This window comes from Boleophthalmus pectinirostris, unplaced genomic scaffold (assembly GCF_026225935.1).
Source record: "Boleophthalmus pectinirostris isolate CB_2022bp ecotype Guang Dong unplaced genomic scaffold, ASM2622593v1 HiC_scaffold_2, whole genome shotgun sequence".
NCBI classification, from domain to species: Eukaryota; Metazoa; Chordata; class Actinopteri; order Gobiiformes; family Gobiidae; genus Boleophthalmus; species Boleophthalmus pectinirostris.
This window is the reverse complement of record NW_026571152.1, coordinates 3,532,976-3,550,196: the sequence shown is the minus strand read 5'-3', so window position 1 is coordinate 3,550,196 and position 17,221 is coordinate 3,532,976. Positions and strand designations below refer to the sequence as shown.

Sequence of the window (17,221 nt, the reverse complement as noted above, 5' to 3'; positions counted from 1 at the left end):
AGGGAGCGCCCAGCCATCCTACGGAGGAAACTCATTTCGGCAGCTTGTATCTTCGATCTCGTCCTTTCGGTCATTACCCAGAGCCCATGACCATAGGTGAGGGCAGGAACGGACATTGACGGTAAATCAAGAGTTTTGCCTTTCTCCACAACGGTCCGATACAGCGACCGCATCACTGCCGACGCTGCACCGATCCACCTGTCAATCTCACGCTCCATCCTCCCCTCACTCGTGACCAAGACCCCGAGATACTGGAACTCCTCCAGTTGAGGCACTGACTCCCCACCCACCCGCAGAGGGCAATCTAGAATTAAGTAAAAAATGATAAAGATCCATTGGGCATACAGTATGTATAAACTAAAGACAGTACAACTTATTTCCCTAACTGAATAAGGATGATGATGTTTTTGCAGTGCTGAGCAGAGGAGGGAGAGGGGGCTGTGAACTCTCCGCCCATTCAACTGTGATGTAGTCAGAAATGAACCAGACTCAGCCCCTCTCTGCTCCTATCTGCTCCTGTTTGCTCTGCCCCTGTCTGCTTCTGTCTCCTCTGCCCCTGTTCACCCCTGTCTGTCCCTGTCTGCTCCTCTGCTCGCTTTGGAAAACTGGTGGAAGAAATGAAAGGTGAGTGTCTTTGAAATGTTAAGTGTTTTACTAATTTGAGAAATGTAAGTAATTGTAATGGAACTGAAATTACAATTTTAACTGACAGCAATTTGCTCATCATAAAGACTGTAATTATTTAGGCAACACAGTGTCACTACAAACTGGAAAAAAAAAAAATAAGAATTTATCAGTGTCTTTGTAGTAAATCTTTATATAAGGTTAATATGTGTCATGTGTGGTTTACTCCTGAAAGTGTTTCCCCCTTTTACATTTTTCACATACAACTATATTATGAAAAACTAGTAAAGATAAAGTGAACATTTTGCATGACATTTACAGGTAATGTGCATGATAAACTACATTTTCTTTGTATGTTCCATGTAATGTTTGTATTCTTTAATTATATGTTGTAGTTAAAAAAACAAAACAAAATCTGCGGCAGAAGGGGGATTTGAACCCAGGTTTCCCATGTGATAGTCCAGTGATTTACCAGTTGAGCAAACCAACTACTACTTGTGGAGAGAAATATAGCAGATGTTGAGGACAATTACAAGTACTGTGATATCACGCAAGCAAATGACAACCTCGAAGAGGCAACAAGGAAAGGAGCTACAGGATTCTGCAGAGTAAAAATCTTTTCACATCATGTTTGTTCACTGTGAGATCAGTGGAAGAGTGTGTGTCTTATGTTTTTTAGGGTTGTAATGCAATATTTGCATTACTGTGTTTACCCCCATGCTGCCCAACACACACACACACACACACACACACTGTGATAATTTTTTTCTCGCTCTCATACACACACAACACACGACCTTTGTCCAACACTTGTGAGGAGATTGTGTGTGGGATTAGTGTCATATTCAGCTCTTGCAGGTTACAAAGTTTTATATGTTTCATAGATAAAACATGTTCAAATGGTGTATGATTTGTCTGTACCTTTTCCATATGAGATTCTTTGCATAGAAAGAAACTGTGAGCCCTGTGACTTAGACCTGCATGTTCTAAAATGCACAAGATTCTTGTATGCATTCTTGTTCATATCTCAGTCTTATCTTAAACATTAAATGCTTCTGTAATCTACAAAAATCCAAATTTATTTAATTTTATTAATTTTGACATAGATAACAATGACTATTTTCTGTCATTTGATACTGGAAACTGTTTTTGATAGTTTTTGTTGTGTGCTGTAGAAATGCAAAATATTCGAGTCAAATTTGTTACTAAAATGAATTCTGTCTCATTTAAGTCCAAGGTAAATCCAGAGTTTGTATATTACATGTTCACTGAAACATGTATTTTGGGTTGTATTCCTGGTTTTGAAATATTTCTATAATTATTGAATAAAGTCTATTTGTTGAGTAAAACTGCAACTTAAAGCTGCACTGTGGAACTTTTATAGTGAGGGTACTCCTTGGATTTGGATGAGACATAAGTTTGGACCTATTCAACACCGTTTAGAGTGAACTTGTTTGTAATTATTTTCATTTTAAGATCAGGTAGAGTGGTGTCAAGACAAATGTATGCTTCACACTCTGACGTGTGTCTCTGTCCTTATCATTTTAGTGACTGAAGATGCAACTGTAATATTTTTTGTCTTATTCTGATGAAAGTTACAGCTTTGGGAAAGGTTGGCAAAGAAAAATTATTTACAGTTATGGCCATCCAAGAGATAACATTTTTGAAATAAGCTTATTGCTATGACAACAGTTAAGAACTTGTTTGAAAGCCATGGATAGTTCTGAATACACAACCAGCTTCAGAAACATTGCACCATATTTCTCTTGTGTTCTTCCTCCATAGAGCGAGCCACAGCCAGAGATCCTGCCTCCAAAGGAGCTCAGGTGAACGGGCACGGAGGGGCCCTGAGCATGCCTGCTTCAGAGGAGCAGATGGATGAGAGGGGCCAGTGGGGAAACAAACTGGAGTTCGTTCTGTCTGTGGCCGGAGAGATCATCGGCCTGGGCAACGTGTGGCGCTTTCCATATCTCTGCTACAAGAACGGAGGCGGTGAGAGACGAGAAGCACAAATGATATAATGTTATGGAACGTACTGTGCTAAATCGACTTCTCTGAGCTTTTTATCATGTTACAACTACTCAGATTTTCATTTCTTTTGATTCATGCAGGTTTGACTAATCATGTATTGTCTTGATACTTGAGGCCAGAGAATGTCTTCTTCACCCCTATCCCTGCCCAAAGCTCTGTACTTACTTTTCAGTTATTCCAAAAAAATAAATAAATAAATAAATAAAATATATATGAGTTATACATGTGGGGTTCAGAACTGTCATCGAGACATTTTTCCTCAATATGAACATTTGAACATCACTGTTTTATACACAGGGATGGGAATAATATTTTTATTATTTAGTTACAGACTACTGAATACCTGCATTAAAATGTATTTTGTAACATATTCCAAATACATAATCCAATCAGAGTACTGTGTTCTGAATACTAGAATACTTTCATGCAGAGCTGCACATACATGATGGTGCAAAGACACAACACAGGATTAAAAACAGTTTTTTATTTGTTTCACAGTTTGTTCTTGATTTATTTATCACTGATCAGAGGACAAATCACAGTGCCTCACCACAAGAGCAGTGCTCAATATATTTTCTCACAAATTCTGGTCAGTTTGAAGCCTAAAGTAACTTTTCTAAATACCACCAAATGAAAAAGTAACTATACCTGAATACAATCACTGAGAACATATATTCTCAGTACATGAATTCAGTTACTTCCCAACATGTTTATACATGAAGTCAGTGAACTTGCCTGGATAATCAACAACTGAAATATGTGTTGACTGTTTTAATAATCATTATGTGGGTATGTTTTGTCATGACAACAAAGGTAACAGCTAGCATGTTTACATGCACTTCCTGATTATAAGACAACACAAGATGTTTTCTCACTGATGTACTGTTTACTACACTACACTATTTTGAAATGATGGTGCTCTTATTTCAGTTTCAGTTTATTTTAGTCATACACAATGAATAACATTTTACTGTCTTTTATACACGTCCAAAACCCTACACTGTCATTTGATTGATTGCATTTATATAGCGCCTTTCAAGATCCCCAAAGCACTTTACAGTTCATTATTCAGTCACTCCACACTCAGTGGTGGTAAGCTACTACTGTAGCCACAGCTGCCCTGGGGCAGACTGATGGAAGCAAGACTGCCAATCTGCACCATCAGCCCCTCTGACCACCACCTTCATACTAGGCAATGTGGGTGAAGTGTCTTGGCTAAGGACACAACAACAGTTTTTTGCCCCTGGTGCCCCACTGTGGCACCTGTGACCACTAGCCGTCTCCCATCCAAGTACTACCCAGGCCCAGCCTGTTTAGCTTCTGAGATCTGACGGGATCAGGCTTTTACAAGCCAGTATGGCCACAATCATTTCCCAACTTTTGGAGTATTTTAGTTGTAGAATAGTATACTGATGTTTAATTATTATACTCATTTATTTTCACTATACTTTGTGTATTTTAGTACACTACTTTTTATTTTATTTTATTATTTTTTCTTACAGGAGCCTTCTTCATCCCATACCTAATCTTCTTGTTTGCCTGTGGGATTCCTGTGTTCTTCTTGGAGACAGCTCTGGGACAATACACCAGTGAAGGAGGCATCACCTGCTGGAGGAAGATCTGCCCTCTATTTGAAGGTCAAAGTTTTAAACCTAATCTAAAGCCCAGTACATAAGGCCAGTCTTATTCTTCATTATTTCTATCCTTCTTTGTGCACTGTAACAGTGTTCTTCACCTGTGTGCTGTGGGGTTCCCCAAGGGTCCATTTTGGCCCCTATCTTTTTCACTGTATACACTGTCATTAGGTGTAATTTCTAAAGAAGAATGATGAAAGTTGTTGAAACTAGTGTGAAATCACTGGCGACCTTATCCACCTTGAATGAGGGAATACTGACTTTTTGTCAGTATGAAAACGTGTCTCCCACAAAATGGCAGTGAAAGAGCCATTCATCGTTTGACCCATGTCTGTGATCAGACAGAACTCTCTCCTGTGACTGCAGGGTCCAGAATGCTGTGTCTTGTTACTGATGAGCATGAGACAGTAGGTCTGATGTCTCCTCTGTGCACTGCCACTTAGGTTTAAGAGACATTTTGATTGTTTTGTAGTGTTTGAAGTGATTGGCCCCATCACAGGAGACCCAGCCTTTTCATTGTTGGCCCCTAAACTGTGGAATGGCCCCTTCATGTTCTCTCTGCTCAGTCTGGAGGAGTTTAGAACTAATCCAAAGACACTCTTTGCTTTGGCTTTTAATTCATTAAAATTGGTTGCATAAATTGAATGTGAACTAATGTCTCTATTTAGAGGTTGTTGTATTGTCTGGAATGTTCCTGAATGTGGCATTAAACTGTGCTATCTTAAATTAATTCAATTACAGGTGTTTTATTGCAACAAAAGCAACATTTCCATTAGACAAGCAGGTTGTGATGTCAACACCAGAAAATGTATGTGTGATTAATTTGATACGGACAACCTCCATCAGACGAGTTTCATTTTAGGGTTTCACCACATGTCTTAAAGATCATTAAACTTGGGTCTATCTATCTCATCTTTGAATAATCCTCTTGACTTCTTATCTGTCCCCGTGTCCTGTAGGAGTGGGCTACGCGACACAGGTGATCGTGGCTCTGCTCAATGTGTATTACATCATCGTGTTGGCGTGGGCCATCTTCTACCTGTCCCACTCCTTCACCTGGGACCTGCCCTGGGCCTCCTGCAACAACACCTGGAACACAGGTACGATTAACTCCAACCGCCATTTACACACTTCCAACCTCACAGACATGACGATACAGCACAAGAGCCTCTGCCAATCCTGCCTCTGACCACAAGTAGTCAGCCTAGAGACAATTATACCTGCTACTACTACTACTACTACTACTACTACTACTACTACTACTACTACTACTAACTACGTACTACTGCTACTACTACTACTACTACTACTACTACTACTACTACTACTACTACTACTACTACTACTACTACTACTACTACTACTACTACTACTACTACTACTACTACTACTACTACTACTACTACTACTACTACTACTACTACTACTACTACTACTACTACTACTACTACTACTACTACTACTACTACTACTACTGTACTACTGCTACTACTACTACTACTACTACTACTACTACTACTACTACTACTACTACTACTACTACTACTACTACTGCTACTACTGCTACTACTACTACTACTACTACTACTACTACTACTACTACTACTACTACTACTACTAACTACGTACTACTGCTACTACTACTACTACTACTACTACTACTACTACTGTACTACTAAGCTACTACTACTACTACTACTACTACTACTACTACTACTAGTACTACTACTACTACTACTACTACTACTACTACTACTACTACTACTACTACTACTACTACTACTACTACTACTACTACTACTACTACTACTACTACTACTACTACTACTACTACTACTACTACTACTACTACTACTACTACTACTACTACTACTACTACTACTACTACTACTACTACTACTACTACTACTACTACTACTACTACTACTACTACTACTACTATGAACTACTACTAATACTGCTGCTGCTACTACTACTACTACTACTACTACTACTACTACTACTACTACTACTACTACTACTACTAGTAACTATTACTACCTACTACCTACTACTACTACTACTACTACGAACTACTACTACTACTACTACTACTACTAACTACTACTACTACTGCTGCTGCTACTACTACTACCACTACTACTACTACCACTACTACTAACTACTACTACTACTACTACTACTACTACTAACTACTACTACTACTACTAGGCTTGTAACAGTAACACATTTTAAAGAAAAATATACTGATTCTGAAAATGTCACAGGATACAATATAATAATATTAAAATGAATTAATACCAGTGATTAAAGCCTTAAAGCTGCATAATCCCACTAAACAGTTTTCTAAGTGAATCATATTAAACATAATTATAAATAGTGGAATGTTCTATGTGTTATGTAAGTGAATTAGTGCAAAGAGAAGATACTCGGCATAAATATTGAACCTGAAAAAATATTGTTCATTTGTATATATTCAAGTGGATATAGAAATGATCCTATATGTTAATGTTGACTGTCTGTTTATCTAATGTATTTATCAATGATCTGCCTGATGTGGGCTCTGCAGCATCATGTCAGTCATACCCTGATGGCACATAGTCTATATCCATGCAAAAACAAAGAGACGTTTCCTGTTGTTTTTTATTACTGAATAAATTTAGAAGATTTTTTTTCTTAACTAGTCTAGCAACTTCATTTTTCTTTTTTGTTTCCTCTTAGTTTACAATGAAGTGAATCCCGATTTTCTGACCCTGATTCTGATTTCCTTCCCCAGTCATCCTGTCATTCTTCTGGGAAAGCTCCATCTTTCCTTCCTCATTCCTTCTCTCTCCTTTCACACACTTTGTCCCACTGGCCTCTGTGGAACTTGGAAACCTTGGACAACACTTGGATTTCTATGCTTCTTTCTTAGCGCTTTTTGTTCTCTCTTCATTCAAGATTCCTGCATGGAGTTTCAGAGGGGGAACCGCTCCACAGGTTACCATGACAACGCCACCTCTCCTGTGATTGAGTTCTGGGAGTAAGTGTCTTTATTTGTCACATCGTGTCCTCACATGACCCGGTCTCACACGCTTGTGGGGCACTGTATGTGTGAAAATGTGTATTTACTTTTTGTGCCAACTGAGGTCACTCTCACCTTTGTGTTGAAAATCAAACTTCTAAAAGGGGCCATGAACGCTCATACTGATCACAGACTCCTGAAAAAGCGTTGTTTAAATCCATTTTGCATATTTCCTACAATCTTTCAGACAATCTTAAACTTTTTTAGCAGTGTTTTTCTGGTGTGTGCATGTGTCTCTGAGGTAACTGACAGTTTACAGTCGACTGTCTCTATCCTTTCTGTCATGTAGAAATGAAGGGAGGACCCAAAATGCAGGACTGCTTTAAAGTAATTAATAACAAATCCATAAAAATCCAAAACTCCAAACTAAACTGCCATGACACGAGACAAGATGAAACTCTGACAGTGATAATGGACCAACAAAGGGCAGAGAACACAGGGTATAAATGCACACAGACACAGGTGAAACACTTTAGGGCGGGGCAAACAATCAAGACAGGAAGTAAAACTCAAAACTGCAAGCTGACAGGACAAATGTCAAAATAAAACACCAAAATGAGCAAATACAAGCACTACAAACATGAACCATGACACTTTCTGTTTAACTCATGTGTCAAATCATTTGTTGTTAGATTTTAGGTGCTCACAGATAGTAGGTTTCTGCTGTTATCTTTGAGTTTCTATATTGAAAGTGACAGAGTAATAAACCTGTAGTGTTGTATAACCGTAGACAGTATTGTAAAAACAAACTGAATTCACTGATGTTGTGTTTGAACGAGCTGTGTCCAGTGTTCTGAGCCTGAGAACTGTGACAACTGATGAGAACTGTTCCAAAAGATATGAACACCTGTACCTCTGTTCAGATAAAGGTTTGAATCAAGAGATCAAACTAATCCAAGTTTCAAATATGTGCTTAAAATAAAATAATAATAATAATAATAAAAACAAAAATTAAAATCAGTTTGACATAATATGGAATCTGCCCTCCCTCCAGCTCAGTTTTAAACAATGGGCAGTTTAAAAGTCTGTTACTGAGTCCTTTCTTTGTGTGTATTGTGTTGTATTGTATGTTGTGTGTACGTGTATACATATTGGTGTGTGCTCTTAGGAGGAGGGTGCTGCGTCTCTCCTCTGGTCTGCACCACATCGGCGCTCTGAACTGGGACCTGGTGCTGTGTTTACTGTTGGCTTGGATCATCTGTTACTTCTGCATCTGGAAAGGAGTCAAGTCCACTGGGAAGGTCAGGCCTCACCTATCACAACACACCACTCCACTTATGGTTAAAGAGGCACTACGTGACTTTTCAGCACCTCGTCTCCGTGGAGATCTGACTTTACCTGTGATGTTACACAGTGTGGCATTAAAGTTATAAATCTCCAAGTAGCCAAACCAAGTCACAGGTCACATCTGTGGAGAAGCTACACACAGTGGTAGAGTCTTGCCTCACAGTTAGAAGGTTTCTGTGTGGAGTTTGCATGTTCTTCTTGTGCCTGTTTGGGTTTTCTTTGCACATCATTAAATGTATCTATATATACATTTATTTAATTATGGATGTTGTTTTATTTCTCAAAATATCCTGAAGAACATGCATTCCTACTTTGGGCAGGATCGCCTCTTCACAGCTGTGACCTGTAACTTCTTCTGGAGGAATCAACTACTAGTTTCCATGGAGATAGATTGACATTTAAGATCATATGTGGAACATTCCTGACAGCGCAGTAACATGTCCAGATGCAGCTTCATAGTGCGTATTTAAAGTATATTTGTGTACTTCCTGTGCAGGTGGTGTACTTCACTGCCACCTTCCCGTACCTGATGTTGATAGTTTTGCTGATCCGAGGCATCACGCTGCCTGGGGCCTTGAGGGGGATCCAGTATTACCTGTATCCAGACATCTCCAGGCTGTCAGACCCTCAGGTACATCAGGCTCTACATGTGACTAACAGAGACTTTATAATGTGATGGGAATGTTTAGAAACACACACATAATAATGACACCTAATTAACCTGAAGCATAAAGCATGAAGGAGGCTTCATTCATACTCAACAAATGGTTTATTAAGAATGAATCAGGCCTAGTAACTATTTACATTTAATCACTTTGACACATTTATCTGTTGAAAATTGACATTTGACACTCGACAATTGACACTTAAACTACATTTCATCAAAATGCAGTTTTACTTTCACTGATCAATCATCTCCCAGAAGTGACATCCAAACTGTCAGCCTGTGCTCATGTGTTTTCTGTGCTCTTTCAGTCAGAGCAGCACAGAGCCTCAGTGGTGCTCTCAGGGGCCACACACAAGCTCTGGTTTGGTGCAGTCTGATTCTGCATTTCACACTTGACATTATGTAAATACTGGAAAAACTTAGCTTTTTGCAATATTTGATTGAAAATATGTATTTTACCTGTAATTTGGCCTGTATATACATCAAAAGATGCTGGAATAACAAATACATCAACACTGTTTTTGTACTCTAATATAATAATATGTATAATATATTATATTATGTATATTGTAATATGGAAAATCAAAGAAGACATTTCCACATCTCACAGTGTGTATGTGAGTGTGAGTGTACTCTGTGCTCACACTCTTCCTCTTTGATTCAGGTGTGAAATCTTTTGGTGTTAGATTTTTGGTGTACATGTACATACCCCCCTGATACGCACATGCACGTGTATACATACTCTTCCAATTCACCTGCATCCTGAATCATTATCAATAAACTATTAATTATAACTACTAAGTATCTGTTTGTTAACAGTGAAGTCTTTCTTCATGCTTTATTAAAGTGAATTCAAGTCTAAACAAACATCTGAAACTGTTGTCACAAGTCAAATGAATGTGAGTTTCATGTACAAATACAGGTTTATTTCAGTTTGTTTGATTTCTGAAAATTACTTTTAAGTATAATAAGAAGTTAAGCAAAGGTATTTTTGGGGAAGATAGACTAAATTGTATAATTTTGTCTAGACATTCCTTGATGTAAATACGTCATTGATGTGGATACATGTGCAGAACAGTGTGCACCAATGTGAGAAAGTTCTGTACTTCAGACTGATTTCTCAGTGTGTGGATGGAGATTTTTTTTCCCCTTGTACAAAATGTAAACTCATTATCATGTGTGCTAGTTAGTCATTCTCACTGAATACCAAGGCCAAAGCAGCAGTGTACTTTCACTCAGGACAAGCTGAGTCCATGTTGTGAAGTTGTCTCCTGAATACCTTCATTTGGTTCCAGATCTTGAGTTGTTGTTAGTTCTTGTCTGATTCTCAGACTCTGCTCTAAACTCCTTCACCCCGGGTTCAGAAACTCTCCATCACTAAACACAAAGTTCATTTGAATGTTGAAGGGCCTGTTCGTTTTCACAGTGGATAAAGCAAAGTGGAGCTTTATTGGCCTGAATTGTCTGTGACAGTGAATGAGGGTCTGCACTGAGTCAGGTCAGGTCCACCAGGCTCAGGGACCAGGCTGAGGATTGTTACACACACCAAAAATACACAATGCACAAAAGAAATTTGACCATCAAACACCTGGTGGCATGTCACTGTTGAATAACTGTTGTATTTGGAAGGTCAAATTAAAACTCTTTAAATGTTTTACATTACATTACATACATTTTTTGCCCACAGCAAAAAAAGAAAAATCTTTTATGAGCCATAGTGGATCGTCTCTGTCGTCTCAGGGTAACAAATCATTTTACAGATTTAATAAACAAACAGACGTGGACTTGTGTTTTGTTTCATTCGCATGTTTAACACACAAACCTGCAGAATTACGCTGAGTTCTTCTTTCAAAAAGAAAACACTCTGTTCCACCTTGTGATGTCATGTGGTAATACAGGAAGTGCTCCACTCTGTTTTTAAACTCCATCCACCTTCTGTAGAATCATTTGAATGATTTCAGCTCTGGAATTGACAATCTCTACTGAACTAAAGGTAAAAGGAGCTGTTCACTTGAAAACTACCACTTCATGACATCACAAGGTGCAACAGAGCATTTTGAGCTTTGAAGATGACAGACGAATAATAAAGTGTTACTCAAAACATTTACAAAACAAAACATATTTTTCCAGTCTTGGTCTCTCTACAGACCGTTTAACTCTGCTCTCCAGGTGTGGATGGACGCTGGCACTCAGATCTTCTTTTCCTATGCCATCTGCCTGGGCTGCCTCACCGCCCTGGGGAGCTACAACAAATACAACAACAACTGCTACAGGTCAGAATGACTCTGACTCAGGACTGACTCTAACCTCCAGCTAAACCCTGCAGACTTCTATTTCACCTGCTGCCTCCATGGTGTTATTGCTTTGCTTAGACTGTTCCATAATACAGCATTATACGTCCAGACCTTAACAGACTGTACATCTAAGCCCAATTCACATGCATTAGTCATTTTATAATCAACAGGCTAAAATTTAAAGAGACAAAACAGTGTAACAAACAGTTTTGATATGGATTATGATGAGCACAAGTAACCACGAGAAAAAAGTCTAAGTCTATCTGTCAGGCAGTTCTAATCATTTGAATAAGTGGGTTTGTTTTCTGTTTGCACAGGGACTGCTTGTGCTTGTGCTTCCTGAACAGTGGCACCAGCTTTGTGGCAGGTTTCGCCATCTTCTCCATCCTGGGCTTCATGTCGTACGAGCAGAACGTGCCCATCTCAGAAGTGGCAGAATCAGGTTTGTATGGAAGAGATAAATCTGAACAATAATTTGGTCTGGTGGATCATCACCTTATCTCCATGACCATGAAGAAGGATAGATTTATGCCAGAAACATTGCTATAATTCATAAATAATAAAACACATCATGTGTTCTGTATGTTTTTGCCAGGCCCAGGTTTGGCGTTCATAGCGTACCCTCGTGCTGTCTCCATGATGCCCTTCTCTCCTCTGTGGGCCTGCTGCTTCTTCATCATGATTGTCTTCCTCGGTTTGGACAGTCAGGTAAACCTCTGGACTTTCTATATACATATTATAAATATACACTAGTATATACAGTAGCATAGGGATGTCCTAGTGTCTTATTTCAGTGTTACCATTATTGTGTTCAGAAATGATTTCTAAATACAAAATGTGATGACTAATGACATTGCCACAGATCTGACCTGTAACTTGGCCTGATAGTATCACATGCTTGTCTCCATGGAGAATATTCTAGGAACATCAATAACATCTCAATAGACACTATCAGGAATGAACCCTGAAGCAGAAAAATGATTTGTCTGTCAGTTTGTGTGCGTGGAGAGCCTGGTGACTGCTGTGGTGGACATGTACCCGGCCGTGTTTCGCCATAAAAACCGCCGAGAGCTCTTCATCCTGGGGGTGTCTGTGGCCTCTTTCCTTATGGGACTCGTCATGTTAACAGAGGTAAAGTTCAACACAGAGTTCTAGGAACACTTATGTAAGAGCCACAAGCTCAGCAAACATAAATTGATCTACTGCAAATATTTAGAAGAATATTCACCTGCAAACTCAGTCCTGGAGAAGCAGACAGTGTTTTCAGTAGTTTGGGTTATGATGTTGTCTTCATGAGTATTTCCACGAATGCTGAAACAAACAAACAAGCAAAAAAAAGCTACTAACCATTTATTTGATAATGTATTTTTTTGTTATTATCCTCATTTGTCCTAGCCAGTTAAGGTTCATTTTTCCCATAAACAAATATGTCACATAAAAATCCAAATACACTGTGGGAAACATTCAATAATGAACGACACGGACAGAGCATAAACTATACATCAGATAATTCAAGAAAAATGAAACAAAAAGAATTGATCTTACATTGACCAGGCTTATATCTCTTTTTAAAACTGACAGAAGCAACACATTTAAAAGAACAGAGCCAACACATAGCAATACCTGTTTAAGGCCCCGTCCACATTAGTATTCAAGTCGTTTTAGTTTAGAGACAGAACTATCTGGTGCCGCCAGATCCCACCAATTCATCTGAATACAGATCTGATCCAGCACTGTGTGGACGCCTGAAAACACTGATACTCTGATTTTGTTCTATGCGCCACGAAGTAATTCACCGCCAAAACGCTAAGAAGCTAGAATATATGTCCTTACATATATATGGTCTTGTGTATGATCGTACACATAGACCGAATAATCTCTGAAAAATTTAACATGAACCATCTCCAATGCGACAGAAACACAGAACAGACTCACCATCAGCAGAACATCCCTCTGTCACAGAAAGAACACTCATATTCCACTGAGTCATGTCCTTTAGTTCAACAGAAGCTGAAACGCATCAGCACACAACAGTGAGCTGTTTTATGAGCTCTTAGTTTATACAATTTAGCCATGTGGTTTTAAGTTTCGTTTCTGTAAAACGTAAACAAATGTGCTCAAAGCTGTGTGGATAGAGAAGACCTGCAGACACAGAAACGAGTCAGCCGTCACTTTGAGCCGCCATGCTCATCTTAAAATCCACTGTTACACTAAATAACAACTGAACCTCGGCGTCAGTCCACAAAAAGACGGTTTTTACACTTGCCATTTCCCTCGGCTCAAAATCGGCTGCTGCAACTTCAGACTTCCTCGTTTTTACCTCTCACGTGACGTTGGGATGTCATGAAGACGTGACACCAGCCTGTCATGTGATGAGTGTTTCAGGCGGTTTTGCATTTCTGTGTGGACATGGAACGCTTTGATTGCAGATTGGACACAGAAAAGACCTGTCTGGATGCAGACTGTTTCCAATACGCTGATAAGATGATACGTGGATTCGTTTTAGTGTAAACGGGATCTCAATGTGTTTCATCTGCACACTGTTGCCATGGTGATGACGGGTGATTATAGAGTGTATGTATATTATGCAAAATAAATTTTTTGTGCTTTCCCCCATGTTATAATGTTGATCACTCATCAAAAACATGCCTGAAGAAGTTTTACATGTCATTCATGCCTTAGTAATCTAATGATCTCTCCCGGGCCCTATTCAAACCCTGGTTAGCTCCGCCCACAATTCTCCATAAATATACAAAAACATGATACAAAACTTACACAGCATCTTACCAAGCCTGATGTGATGTGCAGGAGTTTCATTAACCAGGTCAGGATGCACGCTGATTGTGTTGTGATAACGCTCTGAAGGGGGGGGTGACTTAGCACAGAGAGCAAAGGGAAGAGGAGACAGAGAAACTTCCAAAGCCCAGACGTCTGACAGTCTCGTCTTCTGTTCTTGTTCCAGGGCGGCCTGTATATTTTCCAGTTGTTCGATTACTATGCGGCGAGTGGGATGTGCCTCCTGTTCGTGTCCATCTTTGAAACGGTTTGCATCGCCTGGATTTACGGTGAGTGAGTCTGCTTCTGCCAAGTCAGTGTCATGGATGTTTGCAATGACATAAGACATCACATAAGATTAGGAGAACTATAGATGTAAGAAAACGTCTATGTGCTTTTCAAAAGATTATTTGTTGCAGACTTAATTTATAAGAGAAAAAGTTTTTGTCCAATTTTTGATAATACTAAAAACACAAGAGGCTGTGTGCACAAAAGCGCACGGCAACCACACTGTAGCATCACTAGATCTGTCCATTTGTGTATCTAGTTTTTTTTTTTTTTTGAGTCGTGCTAAAATGAATGCATGACGTTAAAGATAAGGTACTGAACAGCGAGTTTTGGGTGGATGTCATTAACAACATGTTAAAAACAACAAAATCTAATACTAATACTAATACTAATACTACTAATCAAACGAATACTTCACTGGAGGACACTTCTGCACCTCAAACTGAAGTCATCTATATTTAAAAATAATTAAGTCATTAGCTCATCATTGACCATTTCAATATATATTTTTACGTTCTGGTTACAGGTGCTAACCGTTTCTATGACAACATAGAGGACATGATTGGTCATCGTCCTGGTCCTGTCATCAAATACTGCTGGCTTTTCTTCACCCCAGCCACCTGCTTGGTGAGTGCTCTCAGTTTTCCTACCACATACCCGTCTCCAGATTAAATGTTATTGTTTCACCTGGAATATTCCACAGCATGGCATTAAACTATCTGTCTTTCCTTTATTCAGTTCTGGCTGTTTTAATTGCAAAAAATTGTTTGCTTCTATGGAGATTTATTTTAGGAACTTTTATACCATCCCGTGGCAACTGCAGGCAAAAAAGAACATCTCCATAGAGACAAGGAAACCATAAAAGTAACAGAGTGGCCCTTTAATGTGATGTTCTTATTGAATGAACTGAATGTGTGTGTTGTGTTTTTAGGGGACCTTTGCCTTCTCATTGATCAAGTACACTCCTCTGAAGTACAATGGGGTGTACGTGTACCCCTGGTGGGGTTATGCCCTCGGCTGGGTCCTGGCTCTGTCCTCCATGTTGTGTATTCCTCTTTGGATTCTTTTCAAACTTTTCACCACTCCTGGATCACTGAAGGAGGTGAGCCTGTTTATGTCCTCAAGAAATCCATTCTATTTAACACCCTAAGATTAAAAGGTGTATTACAGGCAAAAAGCAAGTAAAAGCTCAAAATGTCATCAAGGACTCATAAGTGACATTTTGTCAACATACAATAATACTGTATAAAAATGTACAGTACATATACAGTATATACAGTATATTTATATATACAGTCTATGATACAGCCACATTCCACAACATGTGTCACATCCTTTTTGTGCTGCCCTCTAGTGGTGTTGTGATTCAATACAATCCACCTTCATAGTCGCCTGCGCTCAACAACTGGAGAACAAAACAAGAACAAATGTCTATCTACCTTTCTATCTGTCCTCCCTTATTTGAAGGATTTAGCAGAGTGTCTATTTGCACCCTGGGTGTTAATAGTTCAATGGACACGATTCTTCTGTTTACACCCGAAAAAAGGGAATGGTGACATGTCCGCTTACGTCATTTCCTGTGAAAAGTGCGGGAAGCTGGATTTGACTAGGGTGACCAAACGTCCGTTTTTCCCTGGACATGTCCGTATTTTGTGTCCTGTCCGGGGCGTCCGGGGGTTTTTTTTATAAAGCAATGCAAATGTCCGAGTTTTCAGTACCGTTCATTGGGGGCATTAAACTGAGCATCTCTCATAGCGTCTGTGACTCAGAAGGAGCGAGACACAAACAGTCGGTCAGTCTGCAACATACCGAAGCACAAATGCACATTTAACAATGACTTGTACAAGAAATTCTCCGTTTTCTGTCCTGGTCGGGACAAGTGTGAGTCCATGTGCACAGGTTGTGAGGTGAGAGTACAGTGTCCCTCGTTTATTGTGGGGGTTACATTCTAAAAATAACCTGCGATAGGTGAAATCCGCGAAGTTGTCAACTTTATATTTTACAATTATTATATCTGTTTTAAGGCTGTAAAACCCCTCACCACAAACTTTATCCACTTTTCTCAGACAGGACAGGTGCAACCCTTTTTACTTCCCTCTTTAAACTTATTGCTGCTGTCGTCCTTTCGTTATTTTCCTCCTTCATTATGTAACGAACTAAAGAATAATTTATTCCGTAATGGAGTCTACAGCACTGAGTCCTGCACGGCTCCATTTTTGGAGACCCCCAGTACAACAACACACCCGCGCAGTACAGGACCGCACCTGCCCGTTAACCAGAGATTATATCAAACTTTTGCGCTGCCTACGTCACAGACTGAACCAAGAACCAGGACTAAACCAGGACTGATTCCAGGACTGAAGAGGAGGACTAATCCACGACTGAACTAGGACTAAAACAGGACTAAACCAGGACTAAATCAGAACTGAAACAGGACTCACCGTCAGGACGGACTCGGAGGTGACGCAGGAGAAAGGACAGGCTCAGCTCCGCACCTCACGGAGTTAAACACGGCCGTTGCCCGATCGCGCTTTGCAGACAAACTGCTCGACGTTTT

General features: G+C 39.5%; 1 protein-coding gene across 1 annotated transcript in view; it reads left to right on the top strand.

Annotated features, from left to right (window-relative positions):
* The first annotated feature begins 535 nt into the window (after nucleotides 1-535).
* The window catches only part of LOC110168057 (sodium- and chloride-dependent GABA transporter 2-like), an 18,381-nt gene continuing 1,695 nt past the window's right edge, over nucleotides 536-17,221 (top strand). Inside the window, exons 1-14 of the mRNA XM_055155359.1 lie at nucleotides 536-624; nucleotides 2,410-2,616; nucleotides 4,158-4,292; nucleotides 5,249-5,389; nucleotides 7,230-7,311; nucleotides 8,462-8,594; nucleotides 9,137-9,271; nucleotides 11,477-11,580; nucleotides 11,919-12,043; nucleotides 12,197-12,309; nucleotides 12,595-12,732; nucleotides 14,564-14,666; nucleotides 15,191-15,291; nucleotides 15,596-15,766. Coding sequence (XP_055011334.1) covers nucleotides 618-624; nucleotides 2,410-2,616; nucleotides 4,158-4,292; nucleotides 5,249-5,389; nucleotides 7,230-7,311; nucleotides 8,462-8,594; nucleotides 9,137-9,271; nucleotides 11,477-11,580; nucleotides 11,919-12,043; nucleotides 12,197-12,309; nucleotides 12,595-12,732; nucleotides 14,564-14,666; nucleotides 15,191-15,291; nucleotides 15,596-15,766 — 1,695 coding nt within the window. The 5' untranslated portion in view covers nucleotides 536-617. The remainder of the gene's footprint in view (nucleotides 625-2,409; nucleotides 2,617-4,157; nucleotides 4,293-5,248; nucleotides 5,390-7,229; nucleotides 7,312-8,461; nucleotides 8,595-9,136; nucleotides 9,272-11,476; nucleotides 11,581-11,918; nucleotides 12,044-12,196; nucleotides 12,310-12,594; nucleotides 12,733-14,563; nucleotides 14,667-15,190; nucleotides 15,292-15,595; nucleotides 15,767-17,221) is intronic.